The sequence below is a fragment of the Carex rostrata genome, chromosome 5 (assembly GCF_964058835.1).
Source record: "Carex rostrata chromosome 5, lpCarRost1.2, whole genome shotgun sequence".
NCBI classification, from domain to species: Eukaryota; Viridiplantae; Streptophyta; class Magnoliopsida; order Poales; family Cyperaceae; genus Carex; species Carex rostrata.
The window spans coordinates 9,548,665-9,576,645 of NC_135922.1; the positions used below are offsets into that span (position 1 = coordinate 9,548,665).

The window sequence follows — 27,981 nt, forward strand, 5'->3', positions numbered from 1 at the left end:
TTACAAACTAATCACTTGCTTTTGAAAGATTATTTATTTTTATTTTTTTGCGACGACAATCCACAGACCACACAGTGTATTTGATTTTCAAGGTTTAAAAAATTAAAATTAATTAAAAGATCTTTTTTTTTTTTGCAGTAACAAATCCAAGTGGGCCAATGACCCTGATGATAAGTAGCATCGTAAATTATTGGATTCCACTATTAGAAGCTGCTTTACTCTTTTAAGACTTCCTCCTTTATCTCTTTTCCGATATCTGACTCCCTTTCTTTGATATCTAAAAATTGAGATATCTCTTACCATAACATCACCAAAATCAGTTACTTTTGTGATAATCATTCGAAATCACTCAATAAATCGGCCGATTTCGATTCAGCTTCGAATTTACCGGTTTTCTGTACATAACTCACCCACGCGAATAAATTGGCAATAAATTGGTTTGAAAGATGGCCGAGGGTATAGTTAGTTTTGTTTTGGATAAGTTGTCGAATGCTGTTGTTAAGGAGGTTCTACTAATACACGGTGTTGGCGAGCAAGTTGAGAAATTGAGCGATGCGCTTAGTTGGATTAAAGCTTTTCTGAAAGATGCCGACATGAAGCAGATTATAAATGAGAGGGAAAATCTTTGGGTGAAAAAGGTCAGAGATATTGCTTACGACATAGAAGATGTGATAGATAATGCCTTTTTCTTGAAGGTTCCCGAGACCGGGAACCCTTCAAAAGAGCTCCCGAGGGGATGTGCCCCAATTGTTGGGGCTGCTAAAAGGATGTGGAGGAAGCCCAAAAAGCTCCCGGCTTTGCACAACCTTGCTGTTGAGATGAATGACATCCTGGCACGGATTCGGGAGATCAAAGAAAACAGAGAGATATTTGGAATCAACTCTTTGGGTGAAGGCAGTGGACAGCGGCTGAGGCTACCGATCAGGCCCCCTGTGCTACACCAGATTGATGATCCTGATGTTGTCGGCTTCGATCGTGACAGAGACAACATCGTAAATCAGTTGCTTGACACAAGCAATAAAAGGCGCACTGTCATCTCGATTGTGGGACCTGGTGGGCTCGGAAAAACAACTCTTGCTCGAAAAGTCTACAATAGGTAAATATGATTATATGAAAAATTAATAATATGATATTTGAACCTTAGTTTCCTTTTCATCTTATTTATATGAATCTTAAGTTCTTTTATTCGTTCTGCACAAATTTTTTCCAAAAATTAATAAAGGTTCCTGTTGAAATAGAGTTATAAAATTGTGCAATTCAAATATTGCTGTTAAACAAAACTTAACTTGATCTATCTTACGTATCTTAAATTTGAAGGAAGTCAATTGAAACATTCCCCGAAAAGATGGTTTTTGAAGGCAAAATTCCATATATGCACCTCAAAACTTCAGATTTATTAAATTTACCCATAAGATTTTAGCCAGACACTCTTCTACGGTTCTTGTGAAAATAAAATCAATGCTAATTTTTTGTAGAAATTTTCTGTAGAATTTTACCCATTAGGTTTCAACCTAATTTTTTTCGAAAATAAAATCTATGCCAGTTCTTTTAGAATTATGGTATATCTTGTGAAAGTTTTACAGGGAGTTCTGTTATCTTTTAATTCTGATGAGTTACTTGTTGGTAGAGTTTTACAAAAACTAGTACTTAAGAAATAAGGAGAAATGCCAAACTAAATTCCCATATACGGACTAGATGATTAGACAGCAAAAATTTAAATTCTCTTGTCAAAAAAATAAAGTGTGAGCACCAGCCTCTATGATAATATATATGTACAAGTACCAATTATAGGAGCAGAGGAATACTAAATGATTCAAACTATCTGTTTTGTTTTCTACAGCAATGATGTCAAGAGACATTTTGATGTTCGCATATGGGTAGTTATTTCTCAAGAGTTCAATCTAATGGATATTTTGAGAAAGATTATAGAGCAAGTTGAGGGAAAAACTCTCTCTCAAAACGACCTAGAAGGGGGAGAAGTGTATTTACTTACAAAGCTTTACAAAATTCTTAATGGTGAGAAGTACACTGTAGAAGACTATTTATGTCCAAACTCTCATGACCCTCAACCTGGTAAAAAGCCACAGCCAAAGAAGTACCTTCTAGTCCTAGATGATATATGGAAAAGAGATATATGGACTAAAATTGGTGAAGTGCTACCTGATGCCAAGATTGGAAGTAGAGTAATCGTAACAACTAGAATCCAAAACGTTGTTGATAATGCTGTACCATATAAACTGTCATATTTAACTGAGGAAGCGAGCCTAGAGCTTTTGTTTAAAAAGGCTCTACCTAATCAAGATTTGATTGAAGGGTATCCCGATGAATTGAATGAGGTTGGAAAACAATTTGTTAAAAAATGTGGTGGATTACCCCTTGCATTGTCGGTTTTAGGAGGTTTATTATCAAAAAAAAATCCCAATTATATTTCTTGGAGTAATATGTTGCAAACTATGAACTGGAGTATTGAGGGGAGAGAATGTACTGAGATCATGGAAACCAGCTACGATGACTTGCCATTAGTTCTCAAAACATGTTTCATGTACTTTGCGGCTTTCCCTGAAGACTATGAAATCGAAGCTGAAAGATTATTTCGGTTGTGGGTTGCTGAGGGGCTCATACCGATAGAAGAATCTAGAACTTTGGAGAATACTGCTGAGAGCTTCCTAGAGGATCTAGTGCAAAGGTATACTTCCCTTTTTCTTCATTTTATTACATATTCATTAAAATTACCAGTTGATTTTGCTTTTTTTGTTAGATAAGATATCTTACGTATTGAAATTTAGATATATATCCACATCATAAATTCATCCATTAGATATTTCCCCATACAAAGTTGAAAATTAGTTATTTTCTCATCTAAACTTAACTATTTCATTAATACACCCACTTCTTATTTTTAGCATTTAAAAAATAATTAAATAATAACAATTTTTTTAATGGACATATTTGCTCCTTATTCAATACCCTGCTCCTTCTGTTGATTACTAATTATTAGATATATTTCTTCCGTTCATTACGAGTAACACAAATTAAGTAACATAAAAAAGAATACCTTCTCCGAATCTTGTTTCTTCTATTAATTACCAATAGCTTGGGTGCATTATTTCTTCTCTTATATACACCCAAACATCTTTTCAAACAAGTAATCAAAACCACTTGATAGGAGCCAAGAAGAAGGGCCTTAAATTTTTCACCCATTATTCTTTTCCCACAAAAATTAGTTTGTTGCCAATATCAACTACGTACTTACCCAAATTTCTTATTTATACCCTAAATCAATCAGGTATGCACTATTTTTCTCAACTACACTCTATAACCTCAACACTATTTTAAACCAACAACGGACTCTTAAACCGCAAGTACCACTGATACACACTATGTACCAGACACAGCTGAGATGAAAGAATATTAAAACAAGCTAAATGAATTAATAATGTCAAAACAAGCCATATGTTAAAACAATGTTAAACCATCAGTTCCACCCTAATACCCTTTTTCATGAATTGAATCCTTAAAATATGTTCCAGTCTTCAGATTTGTCATTGTAGGTAGTATCATGATTTGTCAACTCATCAAAAAGAATCAGCATGTTGAGTATTTAAGAATTAAGACCTATTGTACAATATTTATTCAACCTATTTGAACTTGGAATTGCACAGATTTCAGAGAAACTAAATAATTAAGAGAAATTTGAACTATATATGACTCTGATATAGGAAAACGACAAAAGCTGAAAAATAAAGTGCTGAACACAATAAATCTATGTTGTATGGATACGGGTATGGGTATTGTATCAAATACTATACGAATACGATGATACGGTAATTTTTAAAGTGATACGGCGATACGGATATGGGTATCGATGCAGCATCCGATGCATATTGGATACGGGTACGGAATCATATATGAAGCATCATGTAACATAGCAACAATTTGATAATCTTTTTCTTAAGGGGGCGTTTGGTTCGTGCTATAGACCATTCCAGGGAATAGAAGGATTCCAAGGAATGTCATGCCAAGGAATACCATTCCAGGGAATAAACTATTACCATGTTTGGTTCGCGCATGGCTATAACTTTAGTATTCCATGGAATGTGTCATTACCATGTTTGGTTTGCACATGATTATTGTAATGACTATCAAAACATGTCTTTAGTACTAATTTTAAATTATTAACTATATTTTGTCAAAAAAAAAACTTATTTAATTCATATAAATATAGCATTCTCATTATGCGGTTGGATTCGTGTAGGATTTGAATTAAACATACAATTATTAATTTTATAACATTCATAATTTAAATATATATTTCTCAAAATTTGTCCTTTTTTACAATAATCAGAATAGGATTGAAAAAGAAGGCTATATAATTCGGTACAGAATTTGGCAGACAAATCATAATACTTTACAGTCATAAAGACAGTAAATAATTTTAAGACATGAGTTATAAGAACATACTACAAGAACTAATATTAAGCCAGAATTATAAGAATATAATAATACAAACAAAACAGGAGAAAACGTTTCTTTCAATTTGAAAGGCAATTTTCTAAAAAAAACTCAGGCAGCAGCCTCCTTCTTTCTGTGTTCCATGTCCATGCCCGACTGTTGTTAAGCTATCTGCAAACGATTTTCAATATTTAGGCATCAGGCTATTGTTTTTAGATATAAAATAAAAAAACTAGACTGTTACTGGTAAAATAGATATTTAAAAAAATAAACTAACAGTTAGGCCTCCAAAAAAATAAACTAACAGTTAGGATTCACATAACCAGTTGAAGTCTCAGCGGTTTGGTTCTGAGATGGGACCTGCATTGAGCCAAGAGTTCAGCAGTAAATGATCTGGGATTAAGATGAGGTTCAGTAGACTCTGCAGGCTGAGATTCATTGTTTGCTACTCCATAATATGGGTATCTCTTGATATTGCCAGAATAATCTCAAGACCTGGTCAAAATTATTTAATAGATTTAGATTGATCTTGATGCAGTTGACTACCGATAATGAACATATTTGTATAATAATTTACAGAGTACATCTGGATTTCCAGAAAATTCTCAGTTTACTCAAAACTGCCTCTGAAATTTTCAGAAATTGCTTTCAGGCTATGTCAGACTCGAAAATTTCAGAAAAACCCTCACATGTCAGATTATACTTGAACTGGTAATGTATTTTCTAGTAGTGGTGGTAAATGCTTAAAATTCATTATCCTTCTCTTTGATTAAAGGATGAATCATAGAAATACATTGGGTCTCATACCACGTGATGCAACCCCAAATTTCTTTAAAGTAACTAGCATTTAACAAATCGAATCCGTCTTCCAATTCTTTCTGTAAGCTTAACAGTTCAAAGATATATTCTATATGCTATATGTATTCAATCAGGGTATCATAAATATTTGTGTGTATATTCACCCCCATAAACTAAAATCATGCCTCTGCCCTGGTCCCAATGTTAATTAGAAGAAAAATAAGACTAAATTGCTGAATTGGCCTTATTCTTTCGTGGACGACCCTGACCCCTCTTAACTGGTTCACTAATCGGTGAAACAACAACAGTACCAGCATCAGTACCTTCAGTAGCACTACTTCAACCCATACTTGGCAAAACCACAGTCGGTACATTCCCAACTATAGGTACATCTACTAGAACTGATCCAGAAGTAACACAATAAATAAAAGCATTATAGAAGCACAACTTCTAATATTATGTAACTATACTATATGAAATTGATTCTTATAAAAACATTAAAATGAATCAATTGGAGCATCCAATATAAACGGTACAAGTAAATTAATTCAACAAACCGGTTAATAATTGTCGGTTGAAGGTTCTTTCTCTCCAATAAGACAAAAGAACTTCAAAAATCCATATTCAGACCAATAAAAACCCATTAAAATCAACCATTCTAAGCAATTGGAGCCAATTGAAATCAACAAGATAAAATACAACATGGAAAAAGAGAGAAAATCGGAGAAGAGAGAGAGTGCAAACGGAGAAGTAGAGTGGTCTCCATCGGAAAGGAGAGAAGTTGGAGGATGGTCTCTGTCAGAAAGGAGAAGTCGGATCGAGAAGGGAGAGAGGTGACTTGCGCTGAAAAAGAAATAGCTCACGGAGAGAGAAAACAAAAGAGAGAATGAAAAAAAATAAGAAGTAGCGCGCTTCGTGCGATTTCCGTCGGCCGGGAATGAAAAAGTTCCGCCTTTTTTTAGGCCATCGCGATAGCCATATACGAGGGAATCGAAATAGCAGGGAATGAAGGATCCCCGTATCTATTCCCTTCGTTATTTTACCAAACGCAGTAATCGCTTGCCAGGGAATCATAATGCCTGGGAATTGGCTTTCAAAAGCACAAACCAAACGCCCCCTAAATGATTTAGTTACAATGCTTGCATATATATAGGAGATAGCTACTCCGACAAAAGTTGCTAAAATTCATAGTCTAGATCGTTCTATTCATTTTCAGCGTGACACGTCAGCATCTTACTTGCTGAACTGTTGCATGGAACTTCCTAATATCTGTTAATTGTTTCCGTTCTCCAGTTAATTAATATACCTATATCCATCTCCATTCCTAATTTAATTGACACTCTAAAAGTTAAATAATATCCATGACCAACATTTTTTTGTAGGTTAAGTATTCTATTTAGTTTAAATACACTTGTGATTATATTCATGCCAGCATTTTTCATATAATCCAGAGAATTCCATTTTATTTATCTCCTAATTTAATTTCAACAGAAGCTTGGTTCAAGTATCAGGGAGATCTCCCAATGATTCCATCACAAGTTGTCGTATACATGATCTCCTTCGTGAACTTGCCATCAAAAAGGTCAAAGAGGATAACTTTCTCACAATTTGCTCAAACCCTGACAACTGGGAGAGCAGCGCCAAGGCACGCCGTGTGGCAGTCCATTACTCGGGTTGCGATGAATTAATGGAACATGCAAATCCAAATCTCCGTTCTTTGTTGTGCTTTAAGTATCCAATGCCAAATTGCTCTCAGCAAAGGCTGCTTAAGGTGCTTAGTTACATGGAAGGATGGAGTCCTGAATTGGTAGATTTCGAGTGTTTTCATGGACTGCATCAATTAAGGTATTGTTGATTTTTGCGGAATATAACAGTGAATTGATAAACAAACGGTATGATGAATTGTTTGTTTTTATTGCAATTTTAGTATCAAAGATTTTACAGTGAGGCTTTCTATAGCCAATTTCTATTTAGTCCCTAACGGTTACATAACAGTGGAATAAACCTTTTTTCTTCTCGATCTCTTCTTGAGAGTTCTTTTGCTCCCCATTTTTCCTTTCTTTGAGGTCGTTGTCTTTTTTCTCTTTCTCCTGATCTCCTTCCCTCTCTGTCGTTCTTCTTTTTGGTTGGAGATGAGGATACAAGAATCAATGCCGATCTTGGGTGTGGCCCAGATTTTTGCAATTTGTACACCTATCAAGGTGATTTTGGTGATTGGTGAGGCTAGAGTTTTGGGATTTTGTTGCGTAGACTCGATCTTTAGTTTTATGTGGTTGTTGAACACTCATAGTTAATCTCTTGGTTATGGATTTGATCAATTTTCTTACCTGATGGAGGATCTCAGGTTGGTATCCCATAATTGCTATTATTTAGTTTTGGGATTTTGTTGCATAGACTCGATCTTTAGTTTTATGTGGCTGTTGAACACTCATAGTTAATCTCTTGGTTGTGGATTTGACCAATATGTCTTCTAACATTTAGATTGAATTTTTCATAATTTAAAAGGTAGAGTCCATTTTCTAAAAAACATTCACCAATTATTTTTCTTGTTTCTTGGTTCTTAAATATTATATATTTGAAGAAATAAATTATATTACAATTTAATTCTTGTATTAGTTTGTTATTTAAATTAAATTAGTTCTTGGAATTATATACAAAATCTCTTTTATATTTTTTGAAAATGGATTACATACTCCCATGGCATCAATTTTGGTTTTCATACCATTTTGCAACAACAAAACATATTGGTCATTTTTGGATAGGTCTAAATCGGTCAATACATCTTTGTTGCAAAACATTTGGTTGGTTGTACCACTAATTAAAATTGTTTGATTTTTTTGAACAAATATTTTTTGAACAAATAATTAAAATTGGTTGGTCAATACCACAACATTTTGGGAGATCTTGTTGAGCCAACTGCGTAATTAGTTGCTGGATTAGTTGCCTCACTTGATCTTGGTTTTCTTGGACTGGGTTGCTCTGACCCGTTTCACTTTTTTTCTCATAATCTCCCCTTGAAATGGAGGATTCCATTTTCTTTCCAAATGGAGATGATGTGTCTCTATTATTAAACCATTTTTGTTCTCTATCTTTCTGAGAGTTCTTTTGCTTCCTATTTTTCCTTTCTTTGAGGTCGCTGCCTTTTTTTTTCTCTTTCTCTTGATCTCCTTTCCTCTCCGCTGTTCCTCTTTTTTTGCAAATTGTACACCCATGAGGGTGATTTTAGCGATTGGTGAGGCTAGGGTTTTGGGATTTTGTTGCGTAGACTCGATCCTTAGTTTTATGTGGCTGTTGAACACTCATCGCTAATCTCTCGGTTATGGATTTGATTAATTTTCTAGGTTATGGCTTGTTGGAGGATCTCATGTTGGTATGTTATAATTGCTGTTATTTAGGTTTTGATTGCATTTTTCTAGGTTTCTGGTATTTTGCTTGTACTGTCTTTTTGGTATCTGTTATTTGGTATTGGCTTTCTGGTATTTTGCTGGTACGACACTGCTCTTTTTCTGATTTTGCTGGTTTTTCTGGTATTTCTGGTACTTAAATTGATAAGAACATACACTCTTGTTATTTTTGCTGGTGGCTGTCTTGTGCAGCTCTTGGTGGCCTTTAATGCACTTGGTTTATTTTCTTTAATTGGTTGTCTTGTGTATCTCAGGTAGGTATGCTTTAATTGCTGTTAACTAGTAACTCTGTTTTATCTAATAAATGGTCAATGACAAAAATACCTCTAACGAGTCTAAGGCCTAACTGGTGCTCTAATTATCTTCTTTCTCAACAGGTATTGCCAACTTAGTGGGAGATTGAGTAGCAACAGAAGGTCTTTTGAGTCATTCATAAGCAACCTAAAATTTGTGGAGACCCTTGATTTCAGTGAACTATACTATCATGGCGACTTGCCTCATGATATATGGGATGTGAAAACACTTAGGCATGTGATGCTATGTATCGCGGAGTTTACTGCAGGACCCTCATCATCTACTGACCTAAAAAATCTTCAAACACTCATGGGTGTGAAGAGCAGAGAATCATGGAATTCACAATTACCTAAACTACCAAATTTACGTTGTTTAGGTATCAAAGTGGAGAGTTCGTTTTCATGGGATTTAATAGCCAAGTTGCTTGGTACACTGAATCATCTAACCCGTCTTATATTATTTGGCAATGAAGTGCCGCAAAACATAGTTGAGATGCGAAGGTTTCCATTTTATGAGGATTTACAATATCTGAATCTAGAAGATCGGTCTCCATCCCTCAACAACAAGTTGTCACCTGAGGATGGCATGTTTCCCATCCACGTCACACAGCTTCTACTCATTGGACTCCAGTTCAATGAAGATCCGCTGCCAGTGCTAGAGAAGCTACGCAGCCTCAGGTCGCTCTTCTTGAGCATTGAAAGAGTGAATCGAAAGATGAGCTGTTCTGCTGGAGGCTTCCAACAACTAAACCAGTTGGTATTTGTCAACCTAACCAATCTAGAAGAATGGGAGATAAAGGCAGGTGCCATGCCCATACTTAAGGTAGTGAATCTAAATAGCTGTGACAAACTAAGGGTGCCTCTCGGGCTTCAGTACCTGTCCAACCTAAAAGAACTTGATGTATATCATTGCAGCGAGTTAAAAAAGCATGAAGATGAGATCCGCAACAACATCTGCAAACATGTTCCCAACATATCGTGGTGAAAATAGTTCTTGTAGAGTGCTTTCCTTTAATTTATTTGTGTTAGTGTTTGGATCCTTCCCGTACTGCTATCATTTTCTTTCCTTTTAATTTATTTGTATTTGTTGTTTGGTTTAATTTATTCTTGAGTTGTTGACTATGTATTCTGTTTCGGTACTGTGGTACACATATATATTTTACTCACGTTCCTCCTAGATATGTATTTCGAAGATAGAAGACAAAAAAAATCTGTATCATGCCAAATTGCTTGTAACTTCTGGTTTAATTTTATTTTAATAATTATAAAATTTTAAATTATACTTCTAGGAAAAAGATCTCAATTTTAAATTCTGCCGCATATATAAACATATTATCAGTTCTAAAAAAAATGAAAAGAAAATTTTAGGACCTGGATATGGAAGTCTGGTCCATTTTTCAGCATCAGAATTTCAAATTTATTATAAATCTTGAAAAAAATTTTAATATATATTTTTTAAAGTTTTGATTTAAAATTTATATTGATGAAGTCTTGTCCGATTCGCAGTAGCACGTATTACAAAAGATGCAGACTAAAGGCAATGGGATATAATACACAATAAATTAGGGGGATTTGATAATCTTCCCCTGATTACAAATAAATGGGGATTTGATAATTCTCCCAAATTAACAAACAAAAGTTAACAGAAAATTGTAGATACAAATGAATATACAAATGGACAGTCGGGCTAGACCAAATAACCGGTTTGATTTCAATCGAACCAAGTAATACAATTTTTGTATTTTTTTTAAATATTTCGTATGGACGGAAGACGGGTTTAAAATTTGTGATTGGTTCGATCTATCCGATTGTAAAATATCTAAACTGAACTGAACCGATCAATTGATCCAATTTTTAAAAAAAAAAGAACCGAACCTATCCATTTAACCGGAAAAACAAAACCATTTAATCTGAATTCTCTCGGTTTGGTTTAAAAATGATTTAATCGGACCCGATGAACACCCCTAGAGATACATAGCTTGCATAAATGAAGTATTATAATTTGATCAGTTCTCTGTAGGTACTGTCCAACAAATATAGGAAGTAGAACAAGACTCAGTTATTGTTTTAAACTCGTTAATTAATATTCTGTAATCTAGCCGACTTTTTTGTTTGCTTTTGTTGCAAAATTGTTTTGTTTACAAAAAATAATATTTGCTTATTTATTAATTTACATTTTTATTTTTATTTAATTTACTGTCATGCAAAATATTAGCAAGCAAAATCAGCTGTTGACTAAAATTATTGTTATTTAATTACTCATTATTAATTTTCCATCTATAATAAGACACCTCCATATATTTAGTCAGCCATGTTACCACTGAAAAAAAAAAATCTCTCTATGGATGGGTTGACTTATTTTATCTGTGGATCGTGCTTGTAGTTAGAGAAAAAGAAATATTATTCATTTTCTCTCTTCTTTCTAATTGATTTTGTTTAAAACAAAACATAAGTAAGAAATTTTAATCAAATATGAATAATTTAATCTACCTTAACATAAACTATGCAACTTAATTAATTCTCCTTAATTTTTTTTTGTAGCAATCGAATAAGGCCTATAAATAGTTTCCCAACGCATAACATTGATACACTAGAGCAGAGGAAGCACGGAGGTCATCAGAGAAAAGAAAATCGAAAGTCATTAATTTTTCTACTGCATATTTCAAACTGGTACCAAAAATGCTCAGGGGATGTTATTCATGTTAGTTCATGTCATGGAGCTAAATTAACACATCATGAAACATGTTCAAGGCTGGATGAAGTGGAAATCAACTTCCTAAAAAGAGTTATTTAATAAAATTATAGAGAGTCGTGTTGTCTCTAATCGATATTACCAGTGCTCAGTATCAGTCCCACCAAGGTCTTATTAGCAAGATATTTTGACTAATAGCCAAAAGAGTGAGTCTATGGTACTATGCATATTACGATTTGTTACCGTGCTACAACTCTATATTTTGACTAATAGCCAAAAGAGTGAGTCAAGTGTACCAGTATCTCTTTCCTCTCTTTGAAGCAAATTGTTTCCTTCCATTTGGGCCCTCCCACCTCTCTATGATCTTCCGCAGCGGCCTCCATCGTAAAATTTAATGTGCCAAGCTATTTCTTCCATTAAAACTTATGTGGTTTTGTTCAAGTCGGAGAAGCTCCTTGCACATCGCTCCCTCCATGTTATGAACTGCATAATGATCATTCCTACTTTCTGTGTCTTGGTCATTTGACCCGATTTAGCCATGTTTGTTACATCCACCGTTGGTTTGGTAGGCCATCCGACACCTAGATGGTGTAATCTTAGCTTTGCATAGTTGTGTCGTGAAGTGGCATTCTTCAAAGAGGTGCTGAACCGTCTCAATAGCATATTTGCATAACAGACATGCGCTGGCCATCACCCAACCTCGCTTTTGAAGTTATCATGTGTTAAGATGCTGTTCCTAGCCGCCAACCATGCGAATAGTTCCCTGCTGTTCCTAGCCCCAACTTGCCCAAATCACTAATAAAATATAGAAATAAATGTGAATTTATGTAAAAAAAATAACTCAAAACAGATCTAGTTTTCCCAAAATTTCAGTTTGAAATGTGCGCAATTGATCTAAATTTCTAACGTCACATTGAAAATTCTGAAGCATGGAGATAGGGAGAGAGAGAGACATGGTTCTGTTTCGATTCCTTGCAACGCGGAGGAGAGAGATTCACTGGTGTCGGAGAAGAGATAGCACAGTGAACGGAGGAGACTCGGTGGAGGGTCAGGAAGGAAGGGCGTTTGGGACGAAAACAGGAAGGTAAAGGTCGCGAGAAGGAGTGCGCAGCGGAACGCTCAGATGGGATCCGCATAGGGGAAGTTCACTGTGTGGGGGTGTCGTAGTCGCTGGTCGGGATGTGGTGGGGAGTGGAAAGAGCGATGAGAGGGGGGAGGGGACGAATTGGAGGTGAACTGGAGATGAATTTGACAATTTTTTTCACTGAAGCGTTTTTAATCCAGTCCATTGATCAAAATGATTGATAAACGGTTCAGATTTGGAGGAACAATGAAGGCATGAATAATTGAGGCAGTGGAACCCTCCTCTATGAAATTATATTTTCATAATCTAGACACTCCGGTCCATCTAGTAAGCACGAAACCCAGGTTCTCCGAGATTAGTCCCAAATCCACTGAGACTATTGGAAGTGTCAAACCTGGGTTGACCCATATTAGACTTAATTTAACTTCGGCCACCATATGCAATTAAACCCGGTTCGACACTGTTTGGACCGAAAAACCGATTTGACCAGGTGTAGAACCAAATTAACCCATTCTGAACTTGTGAGTAACCAAATCCAAATCCAAATCCGTTTACATCTTATTGATTAAAGACTGATTAAGCACTAGCACTACCAAATGGAAGTTCTGGTATTTGTGGCCCAAATTCATAGTTACTTTTTGAGAGAAAAGTAAACTTGTTCGGCCCAAGGCCTTGATTAGGGTTCTTATTGTTCCAATTTTGTCCTTGAACAACACCTTTGTGCTAGACCAGACTTTTTTACCACTTTTGGTTCACCTTTATGCTGATGTGGCATTTGACCTTTATTTTCTATTCTCCACTTCTTTTACTGAGCACGGTTCCAGAGGAAAGCAAGAGAAGAGAAAGAGGTTTCTCCCCATTCAATCTTAAGCTCGATCCCTAACAATTTTTTGAAAAAACAACAAACTAAAGATTAAGAAAGCACTATACTTAATTTTCTCTTTTAAATAAGATCTCATTTAATGAACATATTTCTCAATCTCACCTGATGCTCTGTTTTAGTCGTGTTATCTTCTTTCACCGCAGCATAAAAAAGTTTGTCTCTCCTCTCGTTGCCTCATTACTAGTTCTAGTTGAAGAGTACTTAATTTTTGTCTTTCACCTGATTGAGTAAACTATTCTCAACTGGTCAACTTATTTTGTTAGGTCATTTTGTTTATTTCGAACCCACAGTAAAAGTACTTCTTAATCATCCATTAAACCTTCGTGGTGTGCTAATTCCATTTATTTTACAAGTTTAAGAAGAAGAAAAACATACTGATTTGTGCAAAATTTTGAAACACGTAGGACGTAGCAATTTAATCTGCAACAGAAATTTCTTTCTTCGAACTGGTAAAAATAAACGAGGGATTGGCATATACGATTGTGATACAGTATTTAATTTAATTTAATTTGTTCATATGATTTGTGAAATTTAACATTATGTTATTGTGCTGTTGAAATATGGTTGATGCACCATAATATAACAAGGTCATAAGAGTCATTTTCTACTATGCTTGTATTTTAATAATTGTTCATTTTTCTTATTCCAATTGTTAGATTGCCGAACACATTTAGAATAGACTAGAATAGTCATCAATTCTTAATTCCATATTCTTCTTTTCTTCTCTTATTCAACAAGGCCTATAGGTTTCTTTTTCTCTAAACACATGTTTACCATAATAAACCCTTTAAAAATGAAAAAAAATAATTTTCCAAATCTACAAGGTCCAGTTTGCAATTTTTACATCTTACACTGTCAGTAAACTCTTTTGGATAGAAACAACCCTACTTTGTTATGTACTTAAATTTCATTAAGAAGGAATAGTACCAATAAGTTATGAAAAAAGATAAAACGGATAATAATAATAAGAATAATAATAATAATAATAATAATTGAGGTGTTTAATTGCATATATTTTCTTATTTTCCTTAATAGGCCTTCTTCTTATACTTTCCTATTCATTTAAAAAAAAAAACAATAAAAGAATATAATAGGAATATTATAAATATAAGGGTGACTATGCATATAAGCATATTCCTTGTTTTCTGCATTTGATCAAAGTAGTAGTATGAAACCTGCATGTTACTTGAAAATTCAAGAAATTTAATATATTTGTATGAATATTAAACGTTTATAGGGACTAATTGCAATATTAACACATCTTCATTCAGTACCGTGGCCGGAATTTGAGTCAGGACTGGTACCAAAGGTACTCTCCGAACTCAAACATGAAATTATAAGAAACACTATTTTCTATCTCAAAAAAAGAAACACCATTTTGAAGCTCATTCAGGTTTTCAGACAAATCGATAAAAAGCCCAAGAAAAATAGAAAACAAAAAGGAAGAACGAGCCCAAATAAATGATACGAAGCCCAGACGACTCCGAAAGAAATCCAGAAAGCCCAAACTAAGATATTTTTACAGAGAAGACTACTCCGTTTGGTGTTACGTATTCTCTGGGCCTGATCTCATGTGAAAAAATTAGGTGATGCATCAGCATTATTGTTCATGTTTCCTTTTTCTTTTTCATTCTTGATAAAAATTAGGTGGACCCATCGGAGGAGGACATCTTGATATTTCTGTCTTAAAAGAAAAATTAGGAGGATGAGGATTAGTACATAACCTATATCACTTATGCCACATGAAATCATTTAGTAATTTTGAGAAATTACTTCTTAATTGATGTTATACATGTTTAGACATGATTTAATTATTCTGAGTAATTTTGGCAAATCATTTAGTAATTTTGGAAATGAGCATTGTGTTTGTATCAGAACTGACGTTTGTTGCTCTATTTCTTGCATCGTTTTGTCTCTGATATGTACTATGTTTGGTGTTTCATATTCTGAGTTTGTCTCCTGTGAACATTTTAATGTCAAATTTTGCAATTGTATATTTTTCATTTTTTTTAAGAAGAGAACCTCTCTTTTTTCAATTATGTATTTATATTAAAGATCATCTTTATATTAACAAAGGAATTACATTCCACTTGGTCTGTTACTATTCAATCTCAATTTTAAACAACGTCAGCTTTTCATTTAAGTTAAAAATTCTAGATATATGAAAACATATATATCATTTCATTTATTCCAAACTTGCTAATCATGTTTGGGATATAGCTTGGTGATTTGCACATTTATAAACGTGTATTAAATGAATAGTTTATTGTAATAAATATGTAATTTGTTTTAAACCAAAACAAATATGAACTGATAATAATTTCTATTTTTCTGTTGTATAATTATGTGGCCTGTGGCTAATGTGTTTGTATCTTTTGGTATCTTTTTTGTGCTGTATCTTTTTTAAAAGAAAAGATAATATATTGTCAACTTTAATTATGCCTCCATAAACTTAACTTATTACAAGTTCAGCATATATTCTAAACTTGTAATCTCATCTATCCCTGACTTGCAGATATGAAACAAGGTTTGGTATCTAGCTATCTTATTTAAATTCTGAGCTTGTACACCATCAAAGCATTTTAAGCAAAAAATAATAACAAATAGTAGTTGAAACTCCAAGGCATACGAAGACACAAACACACAGAGGTATCCCATTTATAATTTATTATTCATAAAATTTCTCTGTCATTTTATTTCAGTACCATCATACTGAATTGCCATATTTAATTGTAGCCTATTATATTGGATTTATTAATTGCACAAATCTTAATTGTAAAAATTGTTTATTTACTGGTCTTATATATATTTTTTTTTTCATTTCTGCGCATTAGTTTTTATGCTTATATATGGGCTTAGGTGTAGCTCTTACACAGATAAAACCGTATCGAATTTGATCAGGTTTTTATTAGTATACATGGCCCAGTTTGTCTCAGTGCTTTGTAAATTTGTCTAAAATGCACTAGACAAGCATGTTATAAGAAAAAAAAAATACATTCTAGATGATGGCACATCCAACATCTCATAATGACACATGAGATAATTGTAAATGTATTGTAAATTGATATATGGCGGTAAAAAAATATGGATGTGCCATCATGTGCTATTTTAGATAAATTTACAAAGCACATAAACTGCTAACATTATGTTTACATTATATATGGCGGTGAAAAAAATGTGGATTATAGAGTGTACACTAAAAATTTGCTTCGATGAACAGTAAATTATACTTGTGAAGACGCTATTATATATTTTGATTAAGTGATGTTGTCAGACAATATAATTTTTAAACTTATCTCAAATTTGATTTCTTTAATTTATTGTGCAATCATATATTTTTATTTTTTTTAAGAAGAAAACGTCTATTTTTTATTTTATTTTGTATTATGTTAAAGATTCATCTTTATATTAACAAAGGAATTACATTTCACTTGGTAGATCGATCTGTTACTATTCAATCTCAATTTTAATTAACATCAGCTTTTCTTTGAAAACTAAAAATGCTAAATATATGAAAACTTAATTATCATTTAATCTATTCCAAACTTGGTGATTTGCAAATTTATAAATGTGTATTAAATGAATAATTTATTGTAATAAATATGTTATCTTTTTTAGACCAACACAAATACGGACTCATATATATTTTTTATTTTTTTGTTGTATAATTTTGTGTTTGTATCATGCATGCCTGATGGTTTGGAGTGTCCGCCATAAACTTTAATTATGCTTTTTCTTTTGGTGTCTTTTTTTGTGCTTTATCTTTTTTAAAAGAAAAGATAATATATTCCATAGACTAAACTTAAGACAACATCAGCTTTCCGCATATATTCTAAACTTATAATCTCATCTATCCTTGACTTGCTGATGAAACCAGGTTTTGGTATCTTGCTATCTTATTCAAGTTCTGAGCTTGTGCAACATCAAAGCATTTTAAGCAAGAAATAATAACAAATAGTAGTTGAAACTCCAAAGCATACGAAGACACAAACACGCAAGGTATGAGTCCTATTTATTTATTATTCATAAAATTTCTCTGCCATTTTATTTCAGTACCATCATATTGAATTGCCATATTTATAATTGTGGCCTATTATTGTGTGTATTAATTGCACAAATCTTAATTGTAAAAATTGTTTATTCGGTTGGCTTTTTAAATTATCTTTTGACAAGGGATATGATTCAGTTAGAGACCTTTAAATTAATTGAGTAAAAAAACAATTTAACATTAGCATGGATAACTTAGTAAATAGTGTGATATTTATATAGTTTTGTAGCTCATAATTAGTGAATGCATGTGTTTTTCTGATTAAATGCATACTTTCATAATTATAAAAACAAATCTGAATGCATTATGAGAACTAGCCTTCCAATAAGTGGTGGTGCCTTCTACTCTTTCTTTCTTTCTTTTTTTTTTGTTTTTTTTTGTTTGGGGGGGGGGGGGGGGGGGTTTATCCTGATATGTTTTATTTGACGCACATGTACAGGGTGTTAGATGAAATGTCTCAGTGACAAATATGTCAATTTAGTGTGTTCCTAACCAATTTATGTAAGCTCTATTTGTTGGTTTCCAACTAACATCAACTGGATTGATCTGATCATCAAATCACACCGTGTGTTAACAGAACAAGATGTGAGTGATTCAAGACAGTAAAGAATGATATTTGAGTAATCTTATGAACGTGTCACTGTCTCTAACTGTTTGTTAGTATGTTACGTTAAATTTATGTTGGACTTCTTTAAATTTGTTGTCGAGGTAGTACGATGTTGAAACCTTACAAGTTGAGCAATATATACCGTTCCTTATCTTACTTAATGGTACCTTGTTACGTTTTTTTTCCATTGTTTATCAATAGACTGTTCTTACTCGAATTTACTGGTACAATTGTTCACCCAGTTTGGACAGCCAAGATATTGGTCAAGATCGACAAGAATACACGAAGCAACTTGAAAGATGGCCGAGGGCATAGTTAGTTTTGTTTTGGATAAGTTGTCGAATGCTGTTGTTAAGGAGGTTTTACAAATACAAGGTGTGGGTAAGCAGGTGGAGACTTTGAGTCGTGAGCTCAGTAGGATTAAAGCTTTCCTTAAAGATGCCGATATGAAGCAAATTGTAAATGAGAGGGAGAAGCAGTGGGTGAAGGAGGTCAGAGATGTGGCTTATGACATAGAAGATGTGATAGACAATGTCTTTTTCTTGAAGGTTCCCGAGAACCCTTCAAGAAGAGGATGTTCTCGAATTGTTGGGGCTGCTAAAAAGATGTGGAGGAAATGCAAAAAGCTCCCGGCTTTGCACAACCTTTCTGATGAGATGAATGACATCCTGGCACGGATTCAAGAGATCAATGAAAGCAGAGAGAGATTTGGAATCAACTCTTTGGGTGAAGGCAGTGGATAGCGGCTGAGGCTACCGATCAGGCCCCCTGTGCTACATCAGATTGATGATCCTGATGTTGTCGGCTTCGATTCTGACAGGGACAACATCATAAATCAGTTGCTTGACACAAGCAATAAAAGGCACGCTGTCACCTCAATTGTGGGCCCTGGTGGGCTGGGAAAAACAACTCTTGCTCGAAAAGTCTACAATAGGTAAATATGATTATATGAAGTAACTGTGTCAAAAATAGGAAACTTCATAATATGATATTTGAACCTTAGTTTCCTTTTCATCTTATTTAATTATATGAATCTTAAGTTCTTTTACTCGTTCTGCCCAAATTTTGTCCAAAAATTAATAAAGCTTGCTGTTGAAATAAAGTTATAAAATTGTGTATTCAAATATTGCTGTTAAACAAAAGACAAGTTAACTTGATCTATCTTACGTGTATCTTTAATTTGAAGGAAGTCAATTGAAACATTCCCTGAAAAGATGGTTTTTCGAAAGCAAAATTCCATATATGCACCTCAAAAGTTTAGATTTATTAAATTTACCCATAAGATTTTATCCAGGCACATTTTCTGTAGAAATTTACTCTTCTAAGGTTCTTGTCAAAATAAAAAACAATGCTATTTTTTTGTAGAAATTTACCCATTGGGTTTCAACCTAATTTTTTTAGAATTATGGTATATCTTGTGAAATTTTTACAGATAATTCTGATGAGTTTACTTGTTGATACTCTGGTAGAGTTTTACAAAAAAATAGTACTTAATAAATAAGGAGAAATGCCAAACTAAATTCTCATATACGGACTAGATGATTAGACAGCTAAAACTTAAATTCTCTTGTCAAAATAAAGTGTGAGAACCAGCCCCTATGATAATATATATGTACAAGTACCAATTATAAGAGCAGAGGAATACTATATAATTCAAACTATATGCTTTGTTTTCTACAGCAATGATGTCAAGAGACATTTTGATGTTCGCATATGGGTAGTTATCTCTCAAGAGTACAATCTAATACATATTTTGAGAAAGATAATAGAGCAAATCGAGCCTCTCCCTCGAATCGACCTAGAAGATGAAGAAGGGTATTTACTTACAAAGCTTTACAAAACTCTTAATGGTGAGAAGTACACTGTAGAAGACTATTTACGTCCAAACTCTCGTAAGCCTGATGCTGATAAAGAGCCACAACCAAAGAAATACCTTCTAGTCCTAGATGATATGTGGAAAAGAGATCTATGGACTCAAATTGGTCGAGTGCTACCAGATGCGGGGATTGGAAGTAGAGTAATCGTAACTACTAGAATCCAAAACATTGTTGATAATGCTTAACCATATAAACTTTCATATTTAACTGAGGAACCGAGCCTAGAGCTTTTGCTTAAAAAAGCTTTGCCTAATCGAGATTTGAGTAAAGGGTATCCCGATGAACTATATGAGGTTGGAAAACAATTTGTTAAAAAATGTGGTGGATTACCCCTTGCATTGTTGGTTTTAGGAGGTTTATTATAAAAAAAAATCCCAATTATATTGCTTGGAGTAAAATGTTGCTAACTATGAACTGGGGTACTGATGGGAGAGAATGTACTGAGATCATGGCCACCAGCTATGATGACTTGCCATTTGTTCTGAAGTCATGTTTCATGTACTTTGCGGCTTTCCCTGAAGACCATGAAATCGATGCTCACCGATTATTGCGGTTGTGGATTGCTGAGGGGTTCATACCGGTAGAAGAATCAAGAACATTAGAAGATACTGCTGAGAGCTTTCTAGAAGATCTAGTGCAAAGGTATTTTATAGATCAACATTCTATAATAGATTCATTAAACTGATCATTTTTCTTTAATGAGATATCCTAGTTTTTTAAAAATTTAGTTGGTCTTTAAAAGTCATGTCATATTTGTTACTAACATTTTTCTTATAGATTAAGTATAAGTATAACTAACATTTTTCTTATACACTTCATATAATCCAAATAAAGACTCCCATTTAATTAATCTTCTAATTTAATTTCAATAGAAGCTTGGTTCAAGTATTAAAGAGATCTACCGCTGATTCCATAACAACTTGCCGTATACATGATATCCTTCGCGAACTTGCCATTCAAAAGGCCAAGGAGGACAACTTTCTCACAATTTGCTCAAACCCTGAGAATTGGAAAAGCAGCGCCAAGGCACGTCGTGTGGCGGTACATTACTCGGGTTGCAATGAATTGATGGAACATGCAAATCCAAATCTCCGTTCTTTATTGTGCTTTGAGAAGACAATGCCAAATTGCTCTCGACAAAGGCTGCTTAAGGTGCTTAGTCACATGGCAGGACGTCGACGGAGTACTGAATTGGTAGATTTCGACTGTTTTCATGGATTGCATCAATTAAGGTATTGTTAATATTTGCAGAATAAAACTGTGAAGTGAGAAACAAAGAGTATGATGAAATGTTTATTTTTATTGCAATCTTAGTATCAAAGTTTTATAGTGAGGCTTTATATAGCCAATTTCTATCTAGTCCCTAACGGTTACACAACGGTCAAATAAAAAATGAAATTGTTTTTTTCTATTAATTAGTACCTCTATTTTTTCTAATAAATGGTCAATGATGAAAATACCCCTAACGGGTTTGGAGGCCTAACTGGTGCTCTAATTGTCTTGTTTCTCAGTACCGGGTATGTCACAAAGTCTATCAACCTTGTTGATGGTTGAATTGTCCTTGCTAATATTCTTAATATTGTATTTTTCACACTTGTTTATTCCAAGTTTTTCTCTTCCTCTTCGTTTTGTGAAATTTCTTCTATCTCACTTTCATCTTGTATCGGAGTGATATTTTCCTCCATTGTGGTATTTTCTATATTTGTATTACGAACTTGTAGAAATACAAATATGTTTGGTATTTCTTGGATATTTATTTATTATCAACATTCTTGTAATATGGCTCATTTTCTAGATATATTACATCTCTAGAAATATAGTATTTGTGATCAATTGGATCGATGAAAGCATTTATAACCCTTTTTTTTGTGAAGAATATCCCAAAAAAAGTTTTAATTGATGTATAATCAAATTTATCTTGTTTGTTTTTGTGTACAAAGCATGTGCATCCAAATATTCTCAAATGATTAATTATAATTTTTCTCTGGTAAAGGGTCTCCAATGGATTTTTATAATTTAAATTGACACTAGGCAATCTAGTTATTAAATATGTGGCGGTGAGTACGGCATCCGACCAAAAAAATCTTTTGTACATTATTTTGAAATAAAAGAACTCGAGTCATTTTAAGCAAATGTCTATTTTTCTATTCAGAAATACCATTTTTATTCGGGTGTATAGATACATGTTGTTTGATGTAAATTTTTTTTTTTTGAAGAAATTTGAATTTTTGTTTTATAAATTATGTTCCATTATCGGATCTAAATATTTTAATTTTTGCATCATATTAATTTTCTATAAAATTATAGAACTCTTGAAAGAGAGAAAATACTTCACTTTAATTTTTTAGTAAATGTAACAAAGTTACTTTAGAAAAATCGTCTATAAAAATTATAAAATATTTGTATCCATTAAATGATTCAATTAGAGAGGGTTCCACTCAAAAGATTTTTCACTTTTACTATTTGATAGATGAAATGGTAAAGTAATTGTCATTGAACTTTTCAAAAAAAAAGATACATGAAATGGTAATTTAGTATATTTTTTATAATTTACACACTTCACAATTACTACAATCCTATTTTGAAAAATCATGAATATATTTAAGGATTTTATTGGAAGAATGTCCTAGTCTTTTATGCCAAATAGTATCTAAATTATCTTGTCTTCTAACATTTAGATTGAATTTTTCATAATTTAAAAAACCTTCACCAATTATTTTTCTAGTTCCTCGGTTCTTAAATATTATATATTTGAAGAAATAAATTGTATTACAATTTAATTCTTGTATTACAATTTAATTCTTGTATTACAATTTAATTCTTGTATTAGTTTTTTATTTAAATTAAATTTGTAGAGAAATTACTTATTGTCACACCCCCGATCCGGAGGTGCGACGATGCATCCACATCTATTTACCATTCAATTAACACAATAAAAGGCACAGATCTTTTTATGCATTGCCAATAGCATCCATTATTTTTGTCACATCCCAATTTATTTACAATAATTATCTGACATTTTATAGTGGATGATGCTAGAGATATATTCTCTGCACCCTGTCAGATATAATAAACCCAAATCCCATACCTTTAGGTGGCCCTGCTGTCAATTACCCGGAAGCGCTCTTTATCTTCGTATAATAAACCTGTAACCCACAAGGGGAAACGAGTGAGAAATAATAAATTATTTCTCAGTGCTGATTGCCACTCAGATTATTGGATTCGAAGGAAATCCATATTCAGAATGAAATCACCGCACGAGAAATTATCAGTTCAGTTCTATAATGACGAATGCAAATGCTCAATAACAGTATCCAATTGAACAACAAATATTTCATAATTAATCAGAACTCTAAGAATCTTATCAGAATAAATGGTTTGGGTCAAAATCTCTTAATACTTTAAGTATGATAACGTTTGGGACCTAATCTTTATAACCACTAAGTCTAGTAACGTTTGGTTTCTTAACTTTACAATTTCTAGTCTGGTCACACTGATAGATACTATAACATGTATCTGTCGTGTCAGGGCCTATACCGTTCTAACTATCCTGACATTTGATTAACGGAAACAATACGGAATCAATATCACAATACTATCATTATCGGAAAGAAAATCAATGATAAGACAGTTACCACAGTTCATTAGTCTTACAGTCACAATTCACATTTATTCAATATCCCCTATCCAACCGGTACTGGATTCAGTTGGGGCCATTCATCATATGCGCATAAGGGTCCTTGAGTAAAGTCTAGTAGCTAGCTAGACTTTACGATATATTAATCCTTTTTCTCCACTATATGGAGGTTCAAGGATTACAGTATTTCACATTCATTCAATTCAATCACTGTGGTCTCGATCAATCATTTACAGTAAGAATCAACCAATCGATTAACAATATCAACATGACAGTCAATAGACTTACCTGTAATTCAGTTTCAGTTATATTGGGCTATGCATATGATTCAACAGTTCAATCAATGCAGTCAATCAAATATTCAAAATGCACAGCGAGTTACGATTTAATTCCTAGTTATGAATCTCAGACTAATCCAATAACCTCGCACCTGATATCGTAGGGAAATAGGTGAAATCTATAGCAATATGTTATTCCTGATCATTCTGTCTCATCAATCTTTATCATAATTATCCCTATGTTAACAATAATATGCACATTCTAATCAGTAATATATTTAGTTTCGATGTCATATGATATCCTATAATATCAGTTAAATTCTTATACATGTAGTTAAACACTTTTATAAGATCCCCAACGTTATACATTTCAAATAAAGATCTCTTTTGATCTATTATTTAATCATTTTGTAAATTCTTTTTATTTATCTATTTTCAGTCCAGTACAAGGCAAGCTCAGCTTCATTTAATTCTTTCTTTTTTTTCAAAGTATACAAGTCCAGTACAAGTTCAATTCGAATTTTCGATTCTGAATCCAAAGTCATAGTGTTATTCTTCTATTATAAATAATTACTTGGCCAACTAAAAACCTGTTTATAATTCTCATTTACAAAGTCTCCATATAACAACTTATTATATATGTAACTTTACACCAAGGCCCCTCTGATAGGTATTAATTACAATTCTGAAAATTTTCCCAATTCGACATTCTACTTTAATTACATTTCTTTTGCAAACAAGCCCTAGTAGATTAAAAAGGTGCACCATTAACCAGAGTAAACTGACACCAATTAGTATACAATCCATTTGAGCTTGGTACCAAAAGTTATATCTAGGGTTGAGTTCTAAACCATAAACAAAGAATCAAATTATCATAACAATTATTGGATTCAGATTCGATCGAAGAACTCATGGATCAAAAGAACCTCAGGAAAATCAATTAAAGTACTCTATTAAACATACTTTGAACTAAACTCACACAGTATTTTAGCTTGCCCTCATCAATTTGTTAATTCAATGTTCCTTCATATTTTAATAACCCAATAATTATTTTCATTTCTTTTCACATATAGAGCAAACTTAAACTTGCTAAATTTCAGAATTTTACCAAAACTCTAATCGAGTTTAAAAGAAGAACAATAGATATGAAGAAAAGAAATACCTAATGTCAACGTTGAATCCAACAATAAGCATCAATGGAAACTACTAGTCCAATCATGAAATTTCACAAGAAAATTCTTCTCTGTTGGCTCACGTAAGAGAAAAAGAGGAAGACTTCATTCTCTCTTTTTTTCATTTTCATTTTCTTTGTTTTCTTTCTTCCGAAACAGAGAGCAGAGAGGCCCTTAGTCAAGGGGAAATTAAAATGGGATGAACCACCATGGGCCACGTGGCTTTAAAGCCACGTTGATCAATTTCTAAATTCTTTTTGTACTTTGTTAATTTGGCATTTTCACATAATTCACCTTTAAAATTTCAAACTTTGCAAATTAGTCCAAAATTACATAAAAGAAACTTGTACAATATAAATGTTTACATATATCTATCTCATACCACTAATAATTTTCAAATATTTGTTTCTTTAATATTTCAGAAATCTGATGAGTAATATTCACTCTATATAAGTCAGTTTGATATCTAGAGAATCTCATAATGATTCACTTTTAAATAACTTAACTATCTTATCGATTTGTTAAATAAAATGAAAAGTTACTTTTAAAATATTACCTATTTCACTTAAAAACATATCTAGACATTTCGTATATTACTTTTAATTATAAATTAAAATTAAAATTTTTCATAGTGTTACACTTATATACAAAATATATTTTATATTTTTTGAAAAAGGATTACATGCTCATGCCATCAATTTTGCTTTTCATACCATTTTGCAACAACATCATATTGTTTATTTTTTAATATGTCTAAATTGGTCAATAGATCTTTCTTGCAAAATATGCGGTCGGTTGCACCACTATCTAAAATTATTTGAATTTTTTAAGAAATATTTATTGAGTTTAAACAATACCACAACATTTTCGGAGATCTTGTTGAGCCAACCATGCAAGTAGTTGCCTCACTTTGTTTATTTTCTTGGACTGGGTTGCTCTGATCCGCTTCACCTTTTTTCCTCATAATCTTCCACTAAATGGAGGCCTCCAATTTATAACCAAATGGAGATGATGTGTCTCTTTTATTAAACGTTTTTTCTTCTCTTCTTGTGAGTTCTTTTGCTCCTCATGTTTCCTTTCTTTGAGATCGCTGCCATTTTTTCTCTCTCCCGATCTCCTTCCCTCTCTGTCGTTCTTCATTTTGGTCGGAGATGAGCATACAAGAACCAACACCAATCTTGGGTGTGGTCCGATTTTTTGCAATTTGTACACCTATCAAGGTGAGTTTTGCGATTGGTGAGGCTGGAGTTGTGGAATTTTGTTGCGTAGACTCAATATTTAGTTTTATGTGGCTGTTGAACACTCATCGCTAATATCTTGGTTATGGATTTGATGAATTTTCTTTGTTGTTGGAGGATCTCATGTTGATATGCCATTTGAATCCCATAATTGCTATTATTTAGGTTTGATCGTATTTTTCTGGGTTTCTGGTATTTTGCTAGTACTGTCTTTCTGGTATCTGTTATATGGTATTGGCTTTCTGGTATTTTGCTAGTATGGCACTGCCCTTTTTCTGGCTTTGCTGATTTTGTTTGTATTTCTGGTACTGAACTTGATAAGAACAGATACTCTTGTTATTTTTGTGGTATGGGTGGCTGTCTTGTGTAGCTCTTAGTGGCCTTTGAGGCACTTGGTTTATTTTCTTTAATTGGCTGTCTTGTGTATCTCAGGTTGGTATGCTATAATTGTTGTTAACTAGTAACTCTGTTTTATCTAATAAATGGTCAATGACGAAAATACACGTAACAGGTCTGAGGCCTAACTGGTGCTCTAATTATCTTTTTTCTCAACAGGTATTGCGAATTTAGTGGGAGATTGAGTAGCAACAGAAGGTCTTTTGAGTCATTCATAAGCAGCTTAAAATTTGTGGAGACCCTTGATTTCCATCATCTAGATAATCATGGCGACTTGCCTGATGATATATGGAATGTGAAAACACTTAGGCATGTGATGCTAAATTACGGGGAGTATACTGCAGGACCCTCATCATCTGCTGACCTAAAAAATCTGCAAACACTCACGGGTGTGAAGAGCAGAGAGTCATGGAATGCACAGTTACCTAAACTACCAAATTTGCGTTATTTAGCTATCAAAGTGGAGAGCTTATTTTCATGGGATTTAATGGCAAAGTTGCTTGATACACTGAATCATCTAACCCATCTTGTATTACGTGGTAGTGATGTGCCGCAAACAATTGTGGAGATGCAAAGGTTTCCATTGTATCAGCATTTACAATCTCTGTCTATACTCGAGGAGTCCTCATCCCCCAACAAGTTGTCACCTGAGGTTGGGATGTTTCCCAACCACGTCACACAGCTTTTACTCTATGGTCTCCAGTTCAAGGAAGATCCGCTGTCAGTGCTAGAGAAGCTACGCAGCCTCAGGGTGCTCGTGTTATACGGAGAAGAAGTGAATCGAAAGATGAGTTGTTCTGCTGGAGGCTTCCAACAGCTACATGAGTTGAGGTTTGACAGACTAAATAATCTAGAAGAATGGGAGATAAAGGCCGGTGCCATGCCCATACTTAAGGTAGCGAGACTACCAAGATGTAACAAACTAAGGGTGCCTCTCGGGCTTCAATACCTGTCCAACCTACAAAAACTAAAGGTAACTGGCTGCAACGAATTAAAAAAGCACGAAGATGAGATCCGCAACAACATCTGCAAACATGTTCCGCACATAGATATGTAGAGCTTGAGTTGTTGAATATGCTTCCAAAACGCAAGACAAATTAAAGACAGAAGACTGTATTTTAC

General features: G+C 33.5%; 2 protein-coding genes and 1 long non-coding RNA gene across 4 annotated transcripts; 2 read left to right on the top strand and 1 right to left on the bottom strand.

Moving 5' to 3' along the window:
- Positions 1-195: 195 nt before the first annotated feature.
- LOC144553970 (disease resistance protein RPP13-like) lies at positions 196-27,931 on the top strand. 2 transcript variants are annotated; one of them, XM_078302144.1, is made up of 4 exons: positions 196-1,096; positions 1,841-2,686; positions 6,742-7,095; positions 9,032-10,124. In XM_078302144.1, the coding sequence occupies exons 1-4, from the start codon at positions 447-449 to the stop codon at positions 9,930-9,932; spliced, it is 2,751 nt and encodes a 916-aa protein (XP_078158270.1). In that variant the 5' UTR covers positions 196-446; the 3' UTR covers positions 9,933-10,124. The 2 variants fall into 2 exon arrangements, with proteins under 2 accessions (XP_078158270.1, XP_078158271.1); XM_078302145.1 differs by lacking the exon at positions 9,032-10,124 and adding an exon at positions 27,019-27,931 and having other exon boundaries at positions 198-1,096.
- Positions 7,271-8,594, bottom strand: LOC144553979 (uncharacterized). The gene is made up of 2 exons (XR_013511493.1): positions 8,550-8,594; positions 7,271-7,533 (listed from the first exon to the last, which is right to left on the bottom strand). It is a non-coding gene; the product is annotated as an uncharacterized LOC144553979 (long non-coding RNA).
- On the top strand, positions 18,561-20,079 carry LOC144553975 (putative disease resistance RPP13-like protein 3). The gene is made up of 2 exons (XM_078302151.1): positions 18,561-19,195; positions 19,942-20,079. The coding sequence occupies exon 1, from the start codon at positions 18,561-18,563 to the stop codon at positions 19,002-19,004; it is 444 nt and encodes a 147-aa protein (XP_078158277.1). The 3' UTR covers positions 19,005-19,195; positions 19,942-20,079.
- Positions 27,932-27,981: the final 50 nt, after the last annotated feature.

Coding starts and splice junctions, on each gene's coding strand:
- LOC144553970 (XM_078302144.1), top strand. CDS start 447: ATGGCCGAGGGTATAGTTAGTTTTGTTTTGGATAAGTTGTCGAATGCT. Junction 1,097..1,840: donor GCTCGAAAAGTCTACAATAG/GTAAATATGATT, acceptor TGTTTTCTACAG/CAATGATGTCAAGAGACATT. Junction 7,096..9,031: donor CATGGACTGCATCAATTAAG/GTATTGTTGATT, acceptor CTTTCTCAACAG/GTATTGCCAACTTAGTGGGA.
- LOC144553975 (XM_078302151.1), top strand. CDS start 18,561: ATGGCCGAGGGCATAGTTAGTTTTGTTTTGGATAAGTTGTCGAATGCT.